Source organism: Hypanus sabinus, chromosome 4 (assembly GCF_030144855.1).
Source record: "Hypanus sabinus isolate sHypSab1 chromosome 4, sHypSab1.hap1, whole genome shotgun sequence".
NCBI lineage: Eukaryota > Metazoa > Chordata > Chondrichthyes > Myliobatiformes > Dasyatidae > Hypanus > Hypanus sabinus.
Window position 1 is genome coordinate 53,172,790 of NC_082709.1, and position 23,259 is coordinate 53,196,048.

The 23,259-nt window shown below is 41.6% G+C and overlaps 1 protein-coding gene across 3 annotated transcripts in view; it reads left to right on the plus strand.

Annotated features, from left to right (window-relative positions):
- Window positions 1–15,498, plus strand: part of LOC132392765 (secreted phosphoprotein 24-like) — a 53,712-nt gene extending 38,214 nt beyond the window's left edge. For all 3 annotated transcript variants that reach the window (XM_059967088.1, XM_059967089.1, XM_059967087.1), the window contains 7 exons: window positions 5,370–5,921; window positions 6,123–6,226; window positions 7,755–7,883; window positions 10,184–10,450; window positions 12,598–12,642; window positions 14,005–14,046; window positions 14,154–15,498. In XM_059967088.1, the coding sequence (XP_059823071.1) occupies window positions 5,870–5,921; window positions 6,123–6,226; window positions 7,755–7,883; window positions 10,184–10,450; window positions 12,598–12,642; window positions 14,005–14,046; window positions 14,154–14,195 (681 nt within the window). In that variant the 5' untranslated portion in view covers window positions 5,370–5,869 and the 3' untranslated portion in view covers window positions 14,196–15,498. The remainder of the gene's footprint in view (window positions 1–5,369; window positions 5,922–6,122; window positions 6,227–7,754; window positions 7,884–10,183; window positions 10,451–12,597; window positions 12,643–14,004; window positions 14,047–14,153) is intronic.
- The last annotated feature ends 7,761 nt before the right edge of the window (window positions 15,499–23,259 follow it).

The window sequence follows — 23,259 nt, forward strand, 5'->3', positions numbered from 1 at the left end:
CTTCCAAGAGCTTCCTGTCTTCCATCACACAGAGGTGTTAGATGACAGCAAGCAAGAAAGTCTGGACCTGCCACTAACCCTGGAGAAGGAGCAGCTTGGCTCCATCCACTCCCTCGGCATGAATAAAACTCCCAGAAGACATGGCTTACTGGCAGAATTGTACTTGGTTCTGCCGGAGCTGCTGGAAATGTATATTGCTACATCCCTGGCTGGCTACATGTCAGACTCCATATAGAACAGCATTCTCATCTTCATCCACAAGCAGGAGGGAGAGAGGGAGGATGTCACCGAGTGGAATTCCATTTCTCTTTTGAATGTGGATTGAGCGATCCTTTCGAAGGCCATCGCACACCATGTCAACTGTCTCAAGTTGGGTCTGAGAGGAAAATCACTGACAGCCTTGCACTGCTCAGGGATAGCATTGCCTACATGTAGGACAGATGAATGGATCCTGTCTAGTCAGCTTGGATCAGAGGAAGGCCTTTGACAGAATATCACATGTGTATATGATGGACAAGATCTCCAAATTGAGCTTTGGGGAGGGAGTCAGAAATTCGATCCAATTGTTGTACTTGGATGTTTTAGTGCAGTGTGCAGTGAATTAATGCATGGGAAACAGATAGTTTCCCCATCGTCTAGAATCAGGCAGGGTTTTCCATTCTCCACTGTTTTGTTTGTGTGCTATATAGAGCCCTTTGCTGATTCTGTCAGGAAGGATGAGAGTATAAGAGGGGTGACACCGTCAGTCAGTGGAGTCACACAAGACAGAAGTTCCTGGTACATGGACGATGTTCCCATCTTCATCCTCGATCCAATGAAAATTTACAGCTTGATCAGCATCTGCGACCGGTCTGAGATTGAATTTGTTCCCAGAGTCAAGCGTAGTCAAAACAAGATCAGGCCATGGTCTTTGGCAAATGGCTGACCAATCCAATGTCTTCTTCACTGTCAGGTCTAACTACCTGAAAGTGCTGAGACTCTGGTTTGTAAAGTCTAAGATATGTAACAAGAATTGGCTGGTGGATTGGGAAAGTAAAACAAAAACTGTGTTTGTGAAAATGGTGTTCTCTGTCAATAACTGGGGAGAACTTGGTCATAAAGTACGGTGTGCTCTCAGCGCTGCTGTACTTGGTGAAGTTGTGGACTGTTCTGCATTCCTCTGCCTTCGTAATTGCCTGGGACAAAGTCCAATTTATCAGAGGGTCTGAGATGAAGTTACTCTGTAAGGGCAGGTGCACACCCCTGAGAATGTGGGCAAAATCATATCCAACTTAGCTCTCAACCTGATGACTATCTTCAAGTGTAGCTGTATCAGGCAGTGTAAGGACCAAAGAACATGGGCACTACATGCTGAGCTTCTATCTGCTGGTGTTGCTGAGGATCAGCCTCATCCTGTTACCAAGCAACATCCTAGTCAGCTGAACATTGCTGCCCTACCTGTCATTCATGGAAGAGTTCTTCCAAATAAACATTTTGACCACAAGTCTATCAGGCAGTGTTAAGTACAAAACGTTGCGCAGACACTGTGGGACAGGGACATTTTGAATACTGTTGGGTGGTTCCCTGAGCAAACAATCCAAATCACCTGGCAGAATGCTTCATCACTAGATCTCACCAACAAGCATCAAGACTTCACTTGTCTGGTGGTGAGAGGGACCCTCCCAGTCAGAGCTTTCCTCTATCACTTCCACTGTCCCCTCCCCTTTGCATGTTGCCCTTGAGATGGCTGTGATGGAAAGAAATGGTTATTCACCATTTTGCAAACTATGTTCTTGCTAACAGGGTGTGCAATTATATGCAAAGTTCCGTGACCTGGTTCATCCCAAGCAGCGGAGCATCAGAGGTCTTTCTGATCTATGGGCACACACTGAGACAGACATGAAATGCTACTGCAAGGCCATCAACTTAATGAAAGATGCACTTTGTTCTGCTCAAAGCTTGCTGAAGATGTCAGTAAGGGAATGCTACAGAAAAGCACAGTCCAGAAGCAGGAGTATGTGCCGAGGGTCGCACTGAAGCTCAGTGCAGCCAATGCTTAAGCTCTCCAGTGAAGGACCGCAGTCCAGTCTCCTTCTGCTACCTCATATGGAAAGGCTGAGTGGGGGGGGAGCCCCTCAAACAATGAAGAAGTGTTTCCTCACAGCACCATGTGTGTGACAATGGTGTTACTTTTTGTCTTTTAAAAGTTTACACCACTGAAGCAGTAACCATGAATGTAAAAACTCTTTGCACTCCTTCATTTGAATGTATTTTTATTATCAATAAAGCCTACTTTTGATAAAAAAAACCATAGAAAACATCCTCTCCAGATGCATCATGGAGTATGGCAAACACTCTGCCTGAGACTATTGAGGACGCAAATCAACGCATCCAGTCTCCTCTCTATGGGCTTTGTCTACACTTGTTGCTGCCTCAGTAATGCAGCCAATATAATCAAGGACTTAACCTACCCTGGTTGTTCTCTCTTCTTCTGGCTCCCATTGGGCAGGAATTACACAAGCCTGAAATCACGTAGCACCAGGCTCAAGGAAGGCTCCTACTCCACTGTTATAATAGTATTGAATGGTCTACTGTACGATAAGATTGCGTCTTGGCCTTACAACCTATCTTGTCAAGCCTTGCACCTTATTGTCTGCCTGCACTATGCTTTTTCTGTAGCTGTAACACTATATACTATATTCTGTCATTACTTGTCCCTTGCACTATCTCAGTGTATGATGTGATGAAGTGATTTGCAATGATAACATGCATAACACTGGTTTTCACCGTGCCTCTGTGCAGGTGACAATAAAAATCCAATTCTCCAACCCTCCACTACCATTTTCTGACACTTAAAACGAAGCCTTTTTGTATCCAACTAGCTAATTTACCCTGGATTCCATGTAATCTAACCTTCTAGATCAGCTATCACATTAAAGGATTTAATAAAGACCATACAGATAACATCTACTACTTTGCCCTCATCAATCCTCTTGGTCTCCCTTCAAATATTTCCATGCACAAAGCCATGCTGACTATTCATAATTTGCTATTGCTTTCCTGAATGTAAATAAAGTATGTCCTACGGAATTAAACATGCTCCTTAGAATTCCTTCCAGTAACCTTCCCACCACAGATATGAGGTTTCCTGCTGCCCTTCTTAAATAAAGGCAACAATAGCTACCTTGTGGTCTTCCAATACCTCACCCATGGCTAACAAAGGTACAAGTACCTCTGCAGGATCCCAGCAGTATCCTCCCTAGCTTTCCATAATATCCTTGTTAACACCTGTTTGGACCCCAGGGATTTATCCATTTAATATGTTTTAAGACATCTAACACATCCTCCTTTGTTATGTTGACATATTCCAGGATACCACTATTCAGTCTGTGTATATTAGCTTCTGATGTCCTGTTACAGAAATAGTGACAAATCCTTTATCCCCACAGATGTGGTTTGAACTAGACACAAGAGGTTCGGCAGATGCTAGAAATCCAGAGAAATACACACAAAAATCTGGTGGAACTCAGCAGATCGTGCATGATATATGGAAGGGAATAAACAGCTGACATTTCTGACCAAGTCCCTTCAGTCCTGATGATGTTTTTGCCTGAGTTCCTCCAGCATTTAGTGTGTGTTGCTGTTTGAACTGCTGATTTCCTGCAGCAGTTTGTGTTTATCACTAGCTTCCACTTCCTTCTCCATGGTAAATACAGATGGGAAGTATTTATTTAAGACCTCGCCCATTTCCCATCACTCCACACATAGATTACCACATTCATAAATTCCCAACATATGTGGAGCCACTGCAAGAGTAAGACTTCGAAACCAACAGTTTTCACTTACATTTCTCATTCTGTAGTACTCAGACCTGGCAGCTGAGTGTAAGGAAGCTGGTTGGAGGACCATCATCTACCCTGTGAAGGTAGGATGCTGGGGCTTCATCGGCACTTTGTTATTCCTTAATGGGGCAGTGACTGGAGTGAGGCTCAGGAAGGCCACAAGAGAGATGGCTGAGGAGGCAGAAAAGGGCAACTTTTGCCTGTGGCTGAGGAGGAAGGACAGAACTTGAATGATGGACTAACCCCATTGGAGAATGCAGGTGGTGGCAGGGAGAACGTCCCTGTCACTGTTCCACCACCAGGAGGCACACCAGGGCTAAGCGTTAATGAGTGGTGGTCCCCGGTTGATGACCCTGCAGCTGACCTAAGGGTACAGTTGGATGCGTGGCAGGTAGCCATGCCAAGAAGGAAACAACATCTTACCGTGAATCTCAGTGTGGACCCCAGATTTGCTGGGAATTGTTATCATTGTTCTAGGCAACTTGGTTCTTCCATTTCTGCCCAACCCAGATAAATGAAATTCATTGTTATACAGTTCTTGATCAAGTTTTGCTAAATGCAGATCCTTGAGGCAGATTTCAACATACAGTCAGTATGGCTCCTCGCTTGACTTGAAGAGGCAGATAGACAATGGTTGTGCTGATCATGATGGCAATCTGGACAATGCCATTTTCCTGAACCTTGTCTCCATCCTTACATTCCCTGCCAGTTTACGTGCCCATTAATGTTGCTCTGTTATCTGCTTCCTCCACTGCCCCAGGTAGCATGTCCCTACTGCTCTCTGTGTAAAAAAAGAATTTGCTTTACAAATCTCTTTCAAACTTACCACCTCTCACTCTAAAATTATACCTTTTAGGATCTAACACATCCACCACGGGAAAATGACTCTAACTCCCTACCCTATCTATACCTCTCAAAATTTAATGTACTTCTATTAGATTGCCCCCTAACCTTTCATACTCCAAAGAAACCAGAAGAAGTTTATCCAAACTTCAAAGAAGTTTATCCAGCTTCTCATTATATACTCTTGAATCCAGGAAACATCCAGGTAAAGCAAAGCTACTGTGTTATATTTGCATGTAAATGCCTATTGTCAGTGATTAGTAATTTACTAAACTTAGTTATTAAGGATTTAGTAATGGACTTCCAAGGAAATTGTAACTTGATTAGTTAACATGACATTTTATAGAGGAGAAATGGAGATTCTTGAGGATAGAATGTGGGAACTGGTGGATGAAGAATATTTGGATCTTCACCATTCAGTTAATGATCTGCCTTTCAAAACACAGTCACAAAAAATAAGGACTCATTGGGTTGAATGGTAGTTGAAGGTCATGGAAAGAAAGTAGAAAGTAAAAAGAAACATTCTGATCAATGGTTTTTCAGCTGAAACACTGACTGTTTCTTTCTCCACAGATGCTGTCAGGCCGACTGGATATTTTCAGCATTTTCTGATTTACTTAATGATTCGTACTGTTTTGCTTTAAGAATCTCTGGCGGGATAATCCTTCTAACTCTCTCACAATTGTTGCTTTGTTTTTTCTCCAGCCTCTGGTCAAGATCATTGCCACCATATACTTCATGCACTAAATGAATGAGTCATGTGGGAGAATTTGGTTGCTTTGTATATATTTTCATCTGAGGAAACAATAAACCTTTTGAAAGAGAGACTCACTACAACAACTTGCCAATAATCAACTCACACAAATTGAAGAAAAATTCTTAAAGGAAATTATTTTACTAAGAATCCATGCATAGTTCTGTTATTTGCTGTTACTTCTGCACTCTGAAAAGTTTGCAACTGAGCGTTTACATTTTTAGAACAGAAACATCTGGCTGTAGTTACAGAAACTTTAATCATATTACAGCTCAGTTGTCAGCAGATTTCTGTGCCCACAATCACCAAACTGAGCAAATATGAGTCAGTGTTTGAATGTGGTGGAGGCACAGTATAAAAAGACCAAAGCCAGTGAGGCAAGGGCAGATCGAGAGAGAGTAACAGCTCCTTCGCTCTGAAAAACCAGCCTGCTCATCTCACACGAAGCAGAATGAAAACCTTCCTGCTCGCCATCGCTGCCTTGCAGATCCTCCACTGCTTAGGTAGGTACTGGCACCTCAGAGTGTAGGGAGTTATTGATAATGAGCTTCCATCAGCGTAATTCCACCCATGTGTAAGAAGAATTTATTGTAAAGGGTGCATTGTGTAAATTTATTCTAATGAGTTCTGACTAATACCACTTGAACAAAGCAACTGAGTTTATTCCGGAATATTTTCTGCAACTGTTCCTTTTCTGTCTACAGGAGTGCCAAACCCCGAGGATGCCCTGAGAGCAGCGATTATAAAGCTGAATGAAATAAGTGAAATCAGTCATCTTTGCGGCATTGTCAGCAGCACAGTAACAGACGTAAGCATGTTCTGGTCCCTGAGTGTTTCATTGCTTAAACTCCGGAAAAATACCAGTGAGAGCAGAATTTTATTGTCACTCGCTCTTCAGAGGGTGAACCCCAGTTGGACATCAGCCCTTCTTTGATTCCGATTAGAGTCAAATCTGTGCAAAACAAATGTAAAGTTCTTTTGAGGGTTTGCTAAGAAGTCCTCTTTCATTTTCTGCTTCTTTGCTGTTTTGCAATTAACTACCTGGTGAATTATCAAGAGGAGATTTTGATTCGCTCTCACCCCTGGAGGCAAGGTAGTGTTAGGATTGGCTTTCAGCCCGGCCTTGTTCTCCTGGGGCCTCCCATAGTCAACCCAGATCACATGAGGACCTCATTTCACACATTGGAGGTTATTGCAGTTCAGTGGCCTCCTGGGCTAAGTAGTATATGATCTACTCAGTGTCATCCAATGCCAGGATCAAGAGACCCTGAACGTTAAGAAGGTTAATCCCATTCTTCCATGAGCAGGGTGAGCAGCAACGCCTCCTGAAGGCACAGCAATCATTATGTGCACTAATGTCATCCATTCCATCCCTAACCTCCTGTGACTCCACACAACCAGCTGCTGATCACTGTCACCTAGTTCAGAAACTACCTGTGATCGTAGCGCCTTAGTTCCATTCACACGAAAGCCACCCCATCAAAACCCTTTGACAACCTTCCGCACACTTAACCTTCCAAAATCCGAGTCTTACTGTTGCTACCACACACCCCTAGTCACAGACAGCACACACAACTACAACCCCTGAATGAACAATCCACCCCCTTCCTGAGGTCATCATTGCCTCCACCGTGACTAACACCATCACACCTCATTCTACAAGGCCAGCTCCCCACGGAAGACAATCATATGCTTCCTGTGATCACAGCCCCACCCACAGTAAACACAATCCTTCTACAATCATTAAGCAACACTCTAATTTTTCCATTATCCCTTCAATTCCTTCACAGTGTAATACGAGCACCCCACAACAGCCTAACCCCTCATGATCACACCACTCTTCACAAATCTCCCATAATAACATCCACCCAATCCCACGATGTTAGACCACATCTGCTTCCCTCAATTACAACAGTTTTTAATTTGCACCAGAAGGACACATTGATTTAATTTGCTTAATCTGATTAAATTCATTCTGATCTCTTTATGTGGAGTGTGTAGCAGTCCTGACAAGATATTGCTTGTAAGAGGAGTATAGCATTCCATTTACCAGAAGAGTTGCCCCAGAAACCTGGGAAGTGGTCTGGACTCTTGGTCAGAAAATTACCTGGAGTGAATAGTCTTCGGCGTAACTTGCTGATGATTTTCTACAGCCCATCTGTCACAGACGAGTGCACCAAGCTTCTAAATGCCACATCACATGAAGCAGAAAATAACTAAGCTGGAAACCGGGCAATTTTCCTGTTGCAATGCTGAAAGCAACAGCTGATACACCTCAAAGCATAGCTGGTGGTCATGTTTGAGAGTTTGTAACTGACACCTGTTTTTTCATGTAGCTTTCTCCCACAGGAAAATTGTCATACAATGTGGATTTGGCATTTGCTGTGCAAGAAACGGTCTGCTCCAAAAATTCTGGGCTAGAATTTGATGACTCTAGTTGCCCTTTCCGGCCAGCAAGGATAGCTGTAAGTACTGAGGTTATGCCTCTCTCTTCAGTAGTTTTCAGTGAAGTTAACCAACAATACAAAACACTTCATAAACAATGGTAAATATTATCCAACCCCTGTTTACTGGGAGTTTGTCAGCCCTCAGCCACAGAGTCCTGCACTCTTACTTTACAAGATCCTCACATATTTTCATTAAAGTGAAGACAGTGTTGCGCCTGACATCCAAGAGGTTTCAGCACAGAGTTTCTGTATTATGTTCATGGTCAGAGGCATTCAACTCGGCATGGTGTCGAGTTGGCTGTTCTGAGCACTGCGGAGAACTGAAATGCAGAAATTGTTTCTCTCCAAATAGAAGGCCTGAAGAAAGGGGGGGGGGGGGGAGTGTGGCAGAGGCAACTCTGCCAATAAAGCAAATTATGGCTTCAATCAGAAATAAGTTGAATAAATCCAAATTCGCCTCAGGGATAAAAGGATACGGCCCTATTGAAGTGATTTTATTCTCTAATTAGTTCGATTCTATTTTGCTGCATCAATTCCTGTAAACCTCGGCCCTTTACATTTCTTGTACTGGAAGGGATGTGAACAAAACTCCACATTATGGAGATGTTAAATAATTCGCATGGTTTTGTGGTTTGATCCTGGGAGGCAGTATATGAGAGGACATCAAGGCAGATATAAAAATAACTCAAAATTTAATATTTCAATGCATTAACGTCCACATTCTTTATATTGCATTCCTCTTTCAGCATGTTGTTGTGAAATTGGCCAACAACAGCTTGCTGAGAACTTAACCCTTCCATGACTAGGTGACTGTCAAGTGGCAGGCGTTGGCTGAGCTCCATCCCTGCCTTGATCTCCAGAGAACTGGAAATGGACGAGCAGGAAAGAAGCTGAGCAGCGGAGAAAGTGTGTAATGCTGGAGTACAGCAGAGGCTACTACATACCACATCCCATTGCATCCCAATATCAGCTCTGTGAGGCAGTCATCTTCCTCACTCCTTGCACAAATGTTCTTAGTTGGGTGGAAACAGAATGGGCCAAATTGCAAGATGACTGGTCAATCCACTCCTCCATACTGCAGCTCCTTCTACATTATTTACTTTTCTCTGGCAAAAGAACAGGCCAACTTCTCTGTTCCCTGTTACCTTCTGCTCATAACACCTAAGAGAAATAAAACATTTATAAAAATTTAAAAAACAATGCTTTTAAAGCGAATGTCAATTATACCCAATTCCTTCATCTCCACAGTTGCTGTGGCAATGCATTCCACAGAATTGCCACCCTCTGGCTGATGAAAGCCCCTCCCCATCCTTGTTCTAAAGGGACTTCTTTCTACTCTGAGGCTGTTTCCTCTCATGATGTTCTGAGGTCTTAAACTGGGTTACCTTGAGGAAACATCGACCACAAGAAATTGTGAGGTCTCGTACATAGAGGCAGAAGTCAGAGCTACTCTTGGCATTCGCCGCCACCACCTCCCCTCCCATGCCCACTGCACTGACTCCCTACTAAAATGATGCTGGTGGGGTGGAGACCAGGAAATTGTGCAGACTGAGCGTACCGACAAATTCCACCCTACTGTCACTACAGACATACTGTAAGTGAAGGACCAGGAAAAGATTACCTGTCTGAGCTCATCCCAAGTATTGGCGACACCTTGCACGTCTCCTGATATATGAACACCTAACAGACTCCACTCAGAATCTCCAGGTAGACGCCAAACTCAGGCTAAAAATATAGTCATATATAGTCTTATAGTTACATTCTGTAAATATAAACTATTGAAAAGATCAATTTTTGCCTCCTTAACATGCACCACAATTCTTTAAGAGCAAGATACCTCTCTGTTAAATCATTCCATCAGTTTATTTCATTAACCAACTGGGGCAGCATGCTAGCATAGCGATTAGTGTAATGTTTTGTCAGCAACAGCAATCCGGGTTCAATTCTCACTGCTGCCTGTAAGGAATTTGTGCATTCTCACTGTGACCGTGTGGGATTTGGTTTCTTTCCACATTGCAAAGATCTATGGGTTAGTAGGTTAATCGGTCACATGGGTGTAATTGAACAGGCTGTCTTGTTAGGCTGGAAAGGCCTGTTATTGTGCTATGTCTATAAAAACAAATTAGATACTAAATAAGATGGTTAGGTTCTCATTATGAATATTGTTAGAATAATGCCAAGAGTAAAATACAATAATTTCATTTGACTATTTTACTCAAGAAAGTGTAAGCTGCAACTCTTGAGAGTGTGTTAATGAAGCACAGGATTTTAAAGGGCCCAGTAATTATGCTTCAAGAATTTGAGTTTTGTTTTCTCAGGAAACTGCTAACTGCAGAAGTCGTGTTAAGTACATGGCTGATGAGGTGCTGGACGTGGATGTGGAATGCCATGGCTTCAGGAAGGGCAAGGGCAACGGAAACTCGATGGAAAGGGTGAAAGTGAATGGAGGGAGAGGTCAGAGTGAACCAGCTGCAGGAACAAAGAGCCACACTAAGCCACCCAAAAGGGGGAAAGGACACAGAAGGCCATTCCAAAGATTCATCTATAGTGGAGTATCTTCAGAATTAATAAACAGCAGTGAAGAGGTAACCTCCAAACAAACATAAGACACAGGAGCAGATTTTGACCATTCAGCCCATTGAGTCTGCTCCACCATTCCATCATGGCTGCTTTATGATGCCTCTCAACATCATTCTCCTGCCTTCTCCCTGTAACCTTTAAGACCCTTACTAATTAAGATCCTATTAACCTACCCTCTAAGTGTACCCAATGACTTGGCCTCCACAGGTTCACGTGACAATGTATTCCATAGAGTCACCACTCTCTGTCTGAAGTAATTCTTTCTCACCTCAGTTCTAAAGGGACTTCTTTCTATTTTGAGGCTGTGCTCTCTCATGATGTTCTGAGATCTTATATCAGGCCGTCTGGACCCGTTCTCATATCATGCTAACAAGATGATCATCTTTTAGAATGTATAATATGGAGGAGAGAAAAAAAACTTTCAGTTATAAGATAGTGTTGTCCTCAGATCTAGATTGCAACACAGATGCTTATTCCATACTGTTTAATCTTCTCCTATAATCAGCAAAGTGATTGATTATTGAAGAATTCCCTATGTCCTTTATGCACTACATCTGCCACATTTACCTTCAAAATTCAATTTTCTTTAACAAACTTTGTGAGTTCTATTAAGCAGAAACCACTCTCCCGAAACTTGTGTATTTGCTGGGCAGCACAGTGATATACCTTTTAGAGAAGCTGCCAGAGGTCCAGGTTCAATCCTGATCTTGGGTATGTCTGCGCGGAGTTTGCATGCTCTCTCAATGACTGCAAACATTTCCTCCAAGTACTCCAGTTTCCTCCCACATTCCAAAGATGTGTGGGTGAGTAGATTAATTAAACACCAGAAACTGTGCATGGTAGAATCTGGGGGAGAATGTGGCAATGTGGGGAGAATAAAATGAATAAGTTAGGATCAATGCGAATAGGAGCTCATTGGTTGGTGTTCACTTGCTGGGTCAAAGGTCCTGTGTTTGTGCCACATCTCTCTATGATTCAATGCATTTTCTACTTACCAAAGGAGTCTGAGAGAGCAACATTATTTTGTCTAGTTAGATGACATCATGTGATGTATTTATATCAATTTTTCCTCTAATCCTTGCCATTAAGCTTTCAACAAGTAGAGGTAAATATTGATCTCAGTTAGCTCCAGCTATAAGAATAAATTACCAGGGCATGCAAAACTGCAATGAGACTGTCTTTCCACATCATTCTCCAAGGTGGTTCCATTCCGGAACCTGGCTGGCCCAAGAGATAGCCAGGAGGCTGCCTGCGCTTCTTTGCAGAAGCTAAATAGAATTTATAGATCCCATTGGCAGAGCTCGGATTGTACTAACCTGAGTTCCCAAAGTTATTCAAAGGTCCAAAGGTTAATTTTATGCATGTACAAAACAACTCTGATCTTCGTCCTTCTCCAGATAGCCATGAAATAAAGAAAAACATGGGGGTTATTGAAAGAAGAGGCATCAACATCCCCACCTCCCAGCACAAAAAAACCAAAAATAAATAAAACTCCCAAACCCCAAAATACCCCGCCCCCTCCCTTGTACAAAAAAAAACTAATAGATCACCCACATGGTAAACGGCAGCTTGAACTTCAAAAAACCCAAAACCGCAACCCTTCCCTCGCAAACAAGATAGCAACAATAACATCAAATCCCCAACCCCTCCCCTTGGCAAAAAACAAGTGACAATAACTTCAAACACCCAACCCCTTCCCCCTGCAGAGAAGAACAGAAACAATAGCACCATAGTGGCACATATTCTGCAAAGATGGAAAGTTATGAGCAAGGAGCAATTAGAAATTCCTCCCTAAATAATGGCTTGGCTTCACACTCCTCTCTTATTCCCAAATATTACTCCTGCATTTCCCAACCTCTGATTTGGTGTGCTGCTTGTTCAATGCCCAAGGACCAACCATCCACGGACAGTACAGATATGCTGGGCTGAAGGGCCTTTGCACAGACTTTACTGTTCTATATTTATGTTCCATGTTCTAAGATCTGTTCATCAATCTGTTTTTTTGTGCCCCTTGTTGGGAATAACATTGAGGATGGCAGCATAGAGTTCTGTTGCTTGTCAGTATTGCTTGATGACTGATTTCACTTTGCTAAACATAGATATTTTCTTCATTCCCCTGTACTAACATGAACTTCTTAATATTTTAACACAGCTGAGAATCACCTCAGAAGAATTATCACATGAGTCATCATCGAAGGTATGTGAGCTGAGCTTTCTTGGATTAGAAATAGCATACTCTAAGGATCGAGAAGCACGCATACTAGTATGTTTCCTTTGGCATTCAGACTGACCACTGTTGAGTCTAGAGCAACTAAAGCTTTCAAAACTATCATTGATAACCTCTGCCATGTTACATTCTTTCCTACAAAGCAGTTTAAGATTACTTTGGTGTCACCTTCCGCAAGGCATGAATGCAGTTGTAGTAGTTTTTATACATTCAGCAGTCACTTTATTAGGTAAAGAGGTTCAGTTGTCGTTCAGAGTAAACATCAGAAAGGGGGAGAAAGGTTTAACATATAGTGCATTCAGAGACGTGCTTCTGCACACCATTGTTCTAATATCTGGCTATTTGAGTTACTGCCACCATCTTGTCAGCTTGTGCTAGCTCAGCCATTCTCCTCTGATCTCTCTCATTAACAAGGTGTTTTCACCCAAGAACTGCCGTGCACTAGATGTGATGTTTTTTGTTTGTTGCACCATCCTCTGTAAACTCTAGAAATCTCAGGAGATCAGCAGTTTCTGAGAAACTCAAACTACCCTGTCTGGCACCAACTATCATTCCATGGTCAAAGTCACTTAGATCACATTTCTTGATCATATCTGCATTCTTTTATTTATTGAGTTGCTGCTTCATGATTGGCAGATTAGATAATTGCATTAATGAGCTGGTATACAGTTATACTATATCACCTCTCAGCCTACTTTACTGCAAACAAACTAGATCCAGCCTCTCCAATCTTTCCTTGCAACTCATGAATCCTTATGAAACCTTATGAATCTTTCCTGCACTGTCTCTAGATAAATGATGACTCTCCTTCCTGTACTGTGGTGACCAGAACTGCACGTGTGCAATCTAACCAAAATGTTGTGAAATTGTAGCATGACTTGCCAGCTGTTGTACTCAGTAACTGGCCAAGGAGGACAAGCATGCCAAATCCCACCTTCACTACTCTGTCTACATCTTGAAATTTTCCATGGAGCAAAGGAGGCTGAATCTGGTCCTCATAGACACATGCTAAATTTTGAGGACCTTAGACTGGGGAACCAGAGGACAGAGGTCTAAGGTGATAGGTCAGAGATGTCTGTGAAGTTTTATTTTTAACTAAAAGGTGATTGCAGTCTGGAACTTACTGCCTCACACTTCTTTCATTCATGTACTAAAAGGTGTGTAAGAAGAACCCAAAGAAAGATTGAGTCTTGGCTCACATTTGTAATTAAGAAATTAATAGCTTTCATATTTTTGTCCAATATTCCTTAGGTTGTTTGTTCAGTGTTATTTCCAAAGTCTGAGATCATTGGACCCCTGATTGTACTAAATATATTGTATATTTTAATGCAGCTGAAATTCACCTCAGAAGAGTCATCTTTCGGTGCTTCAAGGGTATGTATAATTTTGGATTTTTTTTCTATGATTTCATATTTATATTATCAACTATAATAACTTGTTTAAAATTGGATTTGGTTAATAAATGATTCCATTCATTGCAGGAATACAATGATGATTCAAGAGTCCGACATCGCAGACACTAAACGTGAATGGCATTTTTGAAAGGCAAAGTTTGGGATGAATTCAAGGAGACCTTGTTCAGATTAAAGTTAACATTTGTATTTGTTGATATATAAGGGAGACATTTTGCGACAACAAAGAAATCTCTGTACTTTGTAACTGTCCTCCTATGTATACTGCCTTTCATTTTAAACATATGTGAAATATTGCACTCTAACATTCATCAACTTGCTGTTACTTTTCCCTTCAATGCCAAGCATGGAATTCTAACTCAGGCACCTAGTAACCTGCCTATGAAATGCTTATAACAAGGTTCCTCTGTCTAATGGTTGCTGCTTCTGGAAATGGGCCATTAGCTGCAAACTGGTGTGAGATAGAAAGGCTACAACTTTAGAGCGTCTTACCTTCCCAGTATGAAGGTTTAAGTTCATGAGGTACCTGTACTTACATCTGGTCTACAACAGCATGCTGGAAGCATTTGTGAGATGGTGCCTACAGCTGGACAGAAGCAAATAATGAATATAGATGAGTCTTGTTTTGTTGAAAACTTCCCTCCTCAACTGGGTTCCTAGAGCCATACTTATAACTTCAGTCTCCTAAGTATAGTGAGATTTAAAAAAAAAAATAGGGCAGGACATATGCAGCAGGTCTGTAAACTTACGAAGAGAGGGAGATGAAGTTAATGTTTCAGCAGGAGCCTTCAGTCCTAAACATTTTTCCATCCAGCAAAGTCTAGATCAAGATTAAGAATTTAGCTGAACTTAAAAGACTGTATGTACCTTTCCTCCAACGAGGGGCAATGTGGCATTAACGGAAGGCTCATTAAGAAACATTGGCAAGAAAGCTTCAATAGTCTCATTCACTGGAGGTTCAGGGCAGCAGCTGTTGGGAGTGAAGAGCAAGAGGAGAGAGAAGGATGTGGATGTGAGACTGAAGCCTGTAAATTATCCTCTTATTTGTTTGTTCCCACTTTTCTTCTTCAGTGTTTACGTAGGATTGCACCTGTTTCCTGCCCCAGGTTGTCGGGTGCAGCTCTCTACAGCTGCTCTCCACACTGGTCTACTTTCAGCTGGCGCAGTGTATGTGTGAGTGTGTGTGTCCGTGTGTGTGCTTGAGGTTGGAGAGGCCTTCGCCAATTCCAGTAAGAAGAACTTGCATATTTGAAACAGACAAATAATTTCAGAGAACTGTTTAAATGTTCTGCCTGTTTCATGTGTTGCCTTTTGCTGCCAATGTCAATGCAATGTATTTTTTAAATCTAATTCTACAGTTTACTGAAAGAGAATCAATAAAAATGATTTTATTGTTGACAGTAAGAACGATTCATTGCCCTGTTTCTGCTTAATAACTGTTAACCCCACACTGTGCATTGTTACAGGCTCCCCTGTAATTTTCTTTTTTTCAGTCTGAGTTAAACGTGTGTAATGAGCTCAAGTATGTAATCTTTTTCCAACTCCACCAGAGTTATGACCACATCACAAAATTGCACCTGAAAATAGCAAAATTTGGATCAAAATGTTTAAACTGATACGGGGTGATAAGTGTGAGTTATGGAAAAGTTGAATAACTTGTGATAACATTATTCATGAATGAAAAAAAGTGTTCATGATGCATTAAATACTCATTGTCTGTTAAAGCTTCTAATTGGCTTGAAGAAGTAATTCATCCCTCACCAGGCCAACTAAAACCAGTAGGCACAATACTTTACCTCCAATAAGATCTCAATAGTAGGCTGCTGAAATTAATGGTAGTATGGACAATGACTTGATTAAACCCCGAAACATTCACATGATGAGGGACACCATACGGAAGCAAGCAAGATACTAGCCACTTATACTGTCAAACTGCACAAAGGTATCATACCTTAACTATAAATTCAGCGGCAACAATGATTCAACAATGTCCGCTCTAAGGTGTGCATGTGTGCATGCGCAAACATCTTTTTCTTTTTGCTACTAGCGCATAAGGGAATTTGCACTGCACACAACATGTTGTCACCCTCTACCTTGTTGGCATGTTAAGTATATTTCATGATCATTCACTATCACATTTCCTTTTCCAATTCCTGATGTGGATGGTGCTGACAATGTGGAGTTTGCTATGGTTTGCCTGTGGATTTTAGAACTGGCTTAATATATACTGTTTTTATTGAAAAAATTATTCAGTGTGTACACGTTGTGGTCACTGGGCAAAAAAACTGCACAGCACAAGATTTTTGCGCACACTGGTCATTACAAGTTAGAGGGAACATTGTAACAGAGATATGTCAGTGATGAAATTTTGCAGAAATGATCTGTCTTTAATTTAGAGAAAGAGAGAATTTGGAACTGAATGGTTAAAAAAATAAATGGGACGGTCTTGAAGTTGAATGCTGGAGAGAGGCTGAAATATCACATCACAGAATTAAACTTGGAAGGGGAAAGCAAGAGTGTTATTCGGTGAGTTATATAACAAGTCCTATTTGATGTTTGCTAATGTGGATCTCAAGCCCTCATCTTCGCTACTTATTTTTGTTCAAGTTAATTAACACCAAGCTAACTATTTCACCTAATCTGTATTGTTTATGCTCCTAAGGATTAATATGTTTTGTATAATATACCCTTCAATATTCTCTCCAAATGCAGAATGACCCAAAAGAACCCGTGGACAGTGCCAGTGAAATCAAACACTCAAGATAACATTTCCATTTCCATTTCTTGTCCTCTATAGCAATTTGGAAAATCCAGCACCCTGCCTGAAGCAAGAGGGGATGTGATATTCCACTGCATAAATGCATTCATAGTTGGAGTAACAGGGAGATGAAGGAAAAATCATGACACAATTGCAGACGCACTGTTACCCTAAATCAAATGTGAACACTCCGCATCATTGATACATTCCTGGACCCTTCACTTTGGTGAACAAGCAGTGACTGCTGATACCCTTTAGGAACAAAGCAGAAGTAATTGGAGAAAGACATTATGACACAATTGTGGCATTGCAGCAGCGCATTTAGTGGAGCTGCTGCTTCACAACTCCGGCCATCCGGTTTGATAGTGATATCTGAGTTTGTACGTTCTCCCTGAGACTGTGTGTGTGATTTCCTCAGATGCTTCAGTTTCTTCCCACATCCTAATGACATGCAGATGGCTAGATTAATTGGCCACTGTAAATTGCTCCCTCGTGTACAGATGAAGGGTAGAATCTTGGACAACGTGAATGCGAGGAGAATAAAATTAGATTGTTTAGGAACAAATGGGTGTTTTCATCCAGGAATTAAATGGGTGTTAGAAAGGGTTAATGATGTCTGTGTGGATTCACTGTGTGCATGCTCTTACACTGTTTCACTCTGATACCATAATGGCAATGGTTGTACGCACAATGTAAAAAAACACAAGGGAATATTTTGAAGTTTTCTTCTTGCACATATCTAGCAGAATCCACAGTTGAACATCCTTGCCCCATGAGTCTCAAAGCTGTCACCTGCAAGTATAAGACATGCTGGGCCTAGAAAGGTGACCCTTTCATTCTGTTGGCCTTCCTTCTGTTCCTGTTGTCTTTTCCCTGAATACAGCAAAGTTCAAAGTTCATGGTGAAACTTATTATCAGAGTACATACATGTCACCACATACAACCCTGAGATACTTTTCCTCTTTTTCTGTGGGCATACTTAGCAAATCTATAGAAAAGTAACTGTAAATAGTAATCATCAGGAACTATAAACTGTAAACAAACTGTGCAAATGCAGATATAAATAAATAGCAATAAATAACGAGTGTGAAAAAACAATATAACAGAGTCTTTAAATGAATTTAGTTATCTTCTCTCACTCAAGAGAGGCAGTAACACTTCTTGAACTTGGTGGTGTGAGTCCCGAGGTATCAGATGGCAGTAGTGAGAAAAGAGCATGGCCCGGGCGGTAAGGATCTGTGATGATGGATGCTGATTTTCTATAGCAATGTTTCTTGTAGATTTGCTCAATGGTTGGCAGGGTTTTACCAGTGATGCACTGGACCGAATCCACTATCTTTTGTAGGATTTTCCACTCAAAGGGATTAGTGTTCCCATACATGGTTGTCATGCAGCCAGTCAGCACACTTTCTACCACACGTCTATAGAACTTTGCCAGGGTTTCCATGACATGCTGAATCTCTGCAGGTTCATGATGAAATAGAGGTACTGCCGTGCTTTCCTCGTAATCATGTTTTTATGATGGGTCCAGGGTAGGTCCTCTGAGATAGTGGCACATAAGAATTTACCGACCTTCTCTACCACTGATCCTACAATGATAATTGGCTCATGGACTTTGACAAGTGAAAAATCATAAAGTCACTAAGTCGTCACTTCATGGTTACTGGACTTCTACTCCGGGCGATGACCGCTCTGGCCTCCAGTTGCTTGACTTTTTGTAGAGCAGCCCTGGTCAATCTTCTGCACTCTTTCCTCTAAGCAGAGGACCTCTGTCCTGGGTCTACTGCTGATACCAGCACCTCATCTTCTCTTTGCATACATCTGGGAGCTCGATCCCTCTTCATGAAAGAATCTCTGCTTGGCCCCATTGCATATAATGTGTCCAGTTGCAGTCAGTGTACAGTTATGGGCTGAGAGCCTGCCAAACAGATGAGTCTACAATAATCTAAACTAAGGTCGATTGCTGCACAAAATGAACAAGTCGAAATATGACTCTGTGTGCAAACTGTAACAATAATTTTTTATGGCCACTTTGCACAACTTTCCCATTGTTTGAAAGTTCCCCTGATTTTGTAAGAAAAAAATGTAGCCATACTGGGGAGCACAAAACTGGATGAAATCCAATTTCTAGCCTAAAGTGTTTACAAAGATACATACACCAATGAAACAATTGAGCATTATGTGAGTATGAAACGATTGAAAAGTATTAGCTTTTGAAATGGTGAAAAGCAGATACACCCCGTAAACAAGCATGAACAGAAGATCCCAGTAAACATCCGTGTTTAGAGGACCTCAGTAAACATGCATGAGCAGACATTCCTGGAAAACATACTAATCTAGAGGATCACAATAAACATATGCACGTAGAGGATCTCAGACAACATTTGTGCAAGAAAGTGACCTTATTATTCAGTCTGACATACTCTAGGTATTGTATTCACGTTTCAGCAAGCATCTTGCACATTCCTTGTGGAATAACAAGGTCTGTGTTTGAAGATGAACCCTGCAAGCAGTAACTTGTTTTCTGGATTTATATGGGATTTCTATGTCTTCACTTGTTCATCCAATGAAAAATAGGAAATCAATTATCTGCAGACCAAAAGCAATTTATTTATTCCAGCTGCACGGAATAAGTTACCATATCATATTGGAATGTTCACTTAAATACCCAATTTTCTTTCTTCTTCTCCTAGGTGGAAAGTTTCAACTTTTCACTTCATTCTAAATAGCACCCAGATGGGCCTCCCATTACTATCAACATCCATATAACCTGAAAAATGTTGAAAACTAGTCAGTTTCGAGAACACCTGATCAATTCACAACAATTACTGTCATTGGAATCCCTGCCAGACCCTTCCAGTGGAAGGACTGGCAGATGTCAAATGCTGTTATTCTATTGAGTCCTTGAAGTCTCAAAGACTGCAGAATAGAAAAAGAGCTAATGGTTATATTTAAAGGGGAGGTTGATAGGTTCTTGATTAGTAATGACATTAAGGATTATGGGGAGAAGGGGAATGGGGCTGAGAGAGAAAATAAATCAGCCATGATCAAATTGAAGAGCAAACTTGAAGGGCTAATTGGCCTAATTCCGCTCCTATGTCTTGTGATCTTTCTTCGGGGAAAAAAAACCTGCGTTTTGTGCATATGATGGATCTTGAACTGATCTTCCATGAATAATTGAAGTCCTTTCAAGGAAGTCAATTAATTTTTCCAATGATAATATGATCAGAGTAGTAATGATCCAGATTTTGCACTGAAACTAACAAAGAAATTTACAATCCTTATTATTATCAGGGAGCAAGCACAGCATCAATCTCTGCCAGATACTGCTAAACCTGGAGCTCTGGAAACTGAAATTCTCTACAAGCAATATGTAACCACATCTCACTGATGTGGTAGTATGGTAGCATAGCTGTTAGCATTACAATTTTACAGAGCCAGTGATTTCCAGTTGGAATTCAATACTCACCACTGTCCGTAAGGAGTTTGTGCATTCCCTCTGTGATCATGTGGATGTCCTCCAGTTGCTCCTGTTTCTTCCCACATTCCAAAGGCATATGGCTCAGGTTAGCGAGTTGTGGGCATGGTATGCTGGCGTCAGAAGAGTGTTGATACTCGAAGGCAACCCAGCAAAATCCTTGCTGATTTGATTTAGTGCCAACAATGCATCTCACAGTATGTTTTGACGTACATGTTCCAAAAAAAGCTAATCTTTATCTAGCATTGTGCATCTTCACATGTTCTGCATTTTAGTTGAGTTTTGTTGAGAGTTGTGATGTTATGATAGGGTTTGTCCTGAATTATTATATAGCACAGGACTCAGTGATGTATGGCAGATCCTAGGAATATCATTGAAATAAATGGGATGCCAACAACTGAGTGAAGGATACTCACTAGTATGCCTCAGGTTCACTACGTTCCCGAGCAAAGTATCAACCAGACAGAGAGTTTCAAACTGGCAGGCTTGAATGTCCAGGTATAATTGCAAAGGGATGGATGCTGCAAGGCTCCATGAAAATTATCCACCATTGTACATGTACCAAAGAAGAACAAGCTAACATGTCTGAACGACTGGCATCCTGTCGCACTCACCTCAATAATAAGCAAATGCTTTGAGAGGCTGGTCAAGGATTACATCAGCAGCTTGCTTCCACCCACACTGGACCCCTTACAATTTGCCTGCTGACACAACCGATCAACAGAAGACACAGTAGCCGCTGCTCTATATACCGTTCTTACACACCTGGAGAAGAGGGATGCTTATGTGAGAATGCTGTTCTTGGACTACAGTTCAGCATTCAACACCGTAATTCCATCCAGGCTCAACAAGAAGCTCAGAGACCTTGGCCTTGACCCTGCTTGTGCAGCTGGATCCTGAACTTCCTGTCAGATCACTGGCAGGTGTTAAGAGTGGGCTCCCTCACCTCTGCCCCTCTGATTCTCCACACAGGAGCCCCTCAGGTTGTGTACTAAGTCCCTTCCATTACTCCCTGTATACCTATGACTGTGTCACCACCCACAGCTCTAAACTGCTAATTAAATTTGCTGATGACAGGACATTGATTGGCCTAATCTAAAAAAAAATCAGAAAGAAGTCATCTCTCTAATACAGTGGTTTCAAGAAAACAACTTCTCCCTCAATGTTGCAAAAACAAAGGAGCTGGTTGTGGATTACAGGAGGAATGGAGACAGGTTAATCTCTTTTGACATCAATGGATCTGGGGTTGAGAGGATAAACCGCTTTAAGTTCCATGACACCCACATCACCAAGGACCTCACGTGGTCTGTACACACCAGCTGTGTGGTGAAAAAGGTACAGCAGACAGCTAAGGAAGTTTGGTATGGCCCTCCAACTTCCAAGAACTTTCTACAGGGGTACAATTGAGGGCATCCTGACTGGTTGCATCACTGCCTGGTATGGGAACTGAACTTCCCTCAATTACAGGATTCTGCAGAGAGTGGTACGGACGGCCTAGTGGTTGTGAACTTCCTTTGATTCAGGACATTTACAAGGATAGGTGTGCAAAAAGGGCCCAAAGCTTCTTTGGGGAACCGAGTCACCCCAGCCACAAACTGCTCCAGCTGTTACCATCTGGGAAACGGTACCGCAGCGTTAAATCCAGAACTCTTCCACCAGGCCATCAGACTGATTAAATCACACTGATTTGAGTGTATTCTATGTTACATTGATCTATTTATTAAAATTATTATAAATTACTATGATTGCACATTGCACATTTAGACGAAGACCACACTTGGAGTACTGTGTCCATTTCTGGTCGCCTCACTATAGGAAGGATGTGGAAGCTTTGGAAAGAGTACAGAGGAGATTTACCAGGATGCTGCCTGGTTTAGAGAGTATGGACTATGATCAGAGATTAAGGAGCGAGGGCTTTACACTTTGGAAAGAAGGAGGATGAGAGGAGACATGATAGAGGTGTACAAGATATTAAGAGGAATAGATAAAGTAGACAGCCAGTGCCTCTTTCCCAGGGCACCACTGTTCAATACACGAGGACGTGGCTTTAAGGTAAAGGGTGAGAAGTTCAAGAGGGTTATTAGAGGAAGGTTTTTTACTCAGAGAGTGGTTGGTGTGTGGAATGCACTGCCTGAGTCAGTGGTGGAGGCAGATATACTAGTGAAATTTAAGAGACTACTAGACAGGTATATAGAGGAATTTAAGGTGTGGGGGGGGTTATATGGGAGGCAGGGTTTAGGCGTCGGCACAACATTTTGGGCCAAAGGGCCTGTACTGTACTGTGCTGTACTATTCTATGTTCTATGTTCTAGACGTAACAAAGATTTTTACTCCTCGTGTACATGAAGGATGTAAGAAATAAAGTTAATTCAATTTTAAAAAAGTGCAAGTTTATTCCATTCCTAACAATACACATTAATTGGATTAGATTTGTTAATACTGCATAAGCTATTTGCTTTAAAGTTGTAAACCAATTATAATTGATGATGTGCTGACATTAGCTAATAGGAATAATGTAATTGCAAGAGTTTCTTCATTATAAAGTAAGATGTTTAAAACTGAGGTAGGGAATCTCTGGAATTTATGGTGAAGGACAGGTCATCAGGTATATTTCAAGGGAAGACAAACAAATGTTTGGAAGACTGAGGGTAGGTGGCACAGAAAGGGAACTGGGATCACCATAGATCACTCATGGTCACATTGAATCGCAGGACCAGTTCCAAATCAGGGTGACATTTATTATCACTGACTTACTGTGTCATGAAATTTGTTGTTTGGTGGCTGTATATAAAATAATTAAATTAAATATGTAGCACAAAAATAATGAGGTAGGGTTTGTGGGTTGGTTCATTGTCCATTCAAAAATCTGATGGTGGAGGGGACGAAGCTGTTCCTGAATTGCTGAGTGTGTGTTTCTGGGTTCCTCTCTGAAGGCAGTA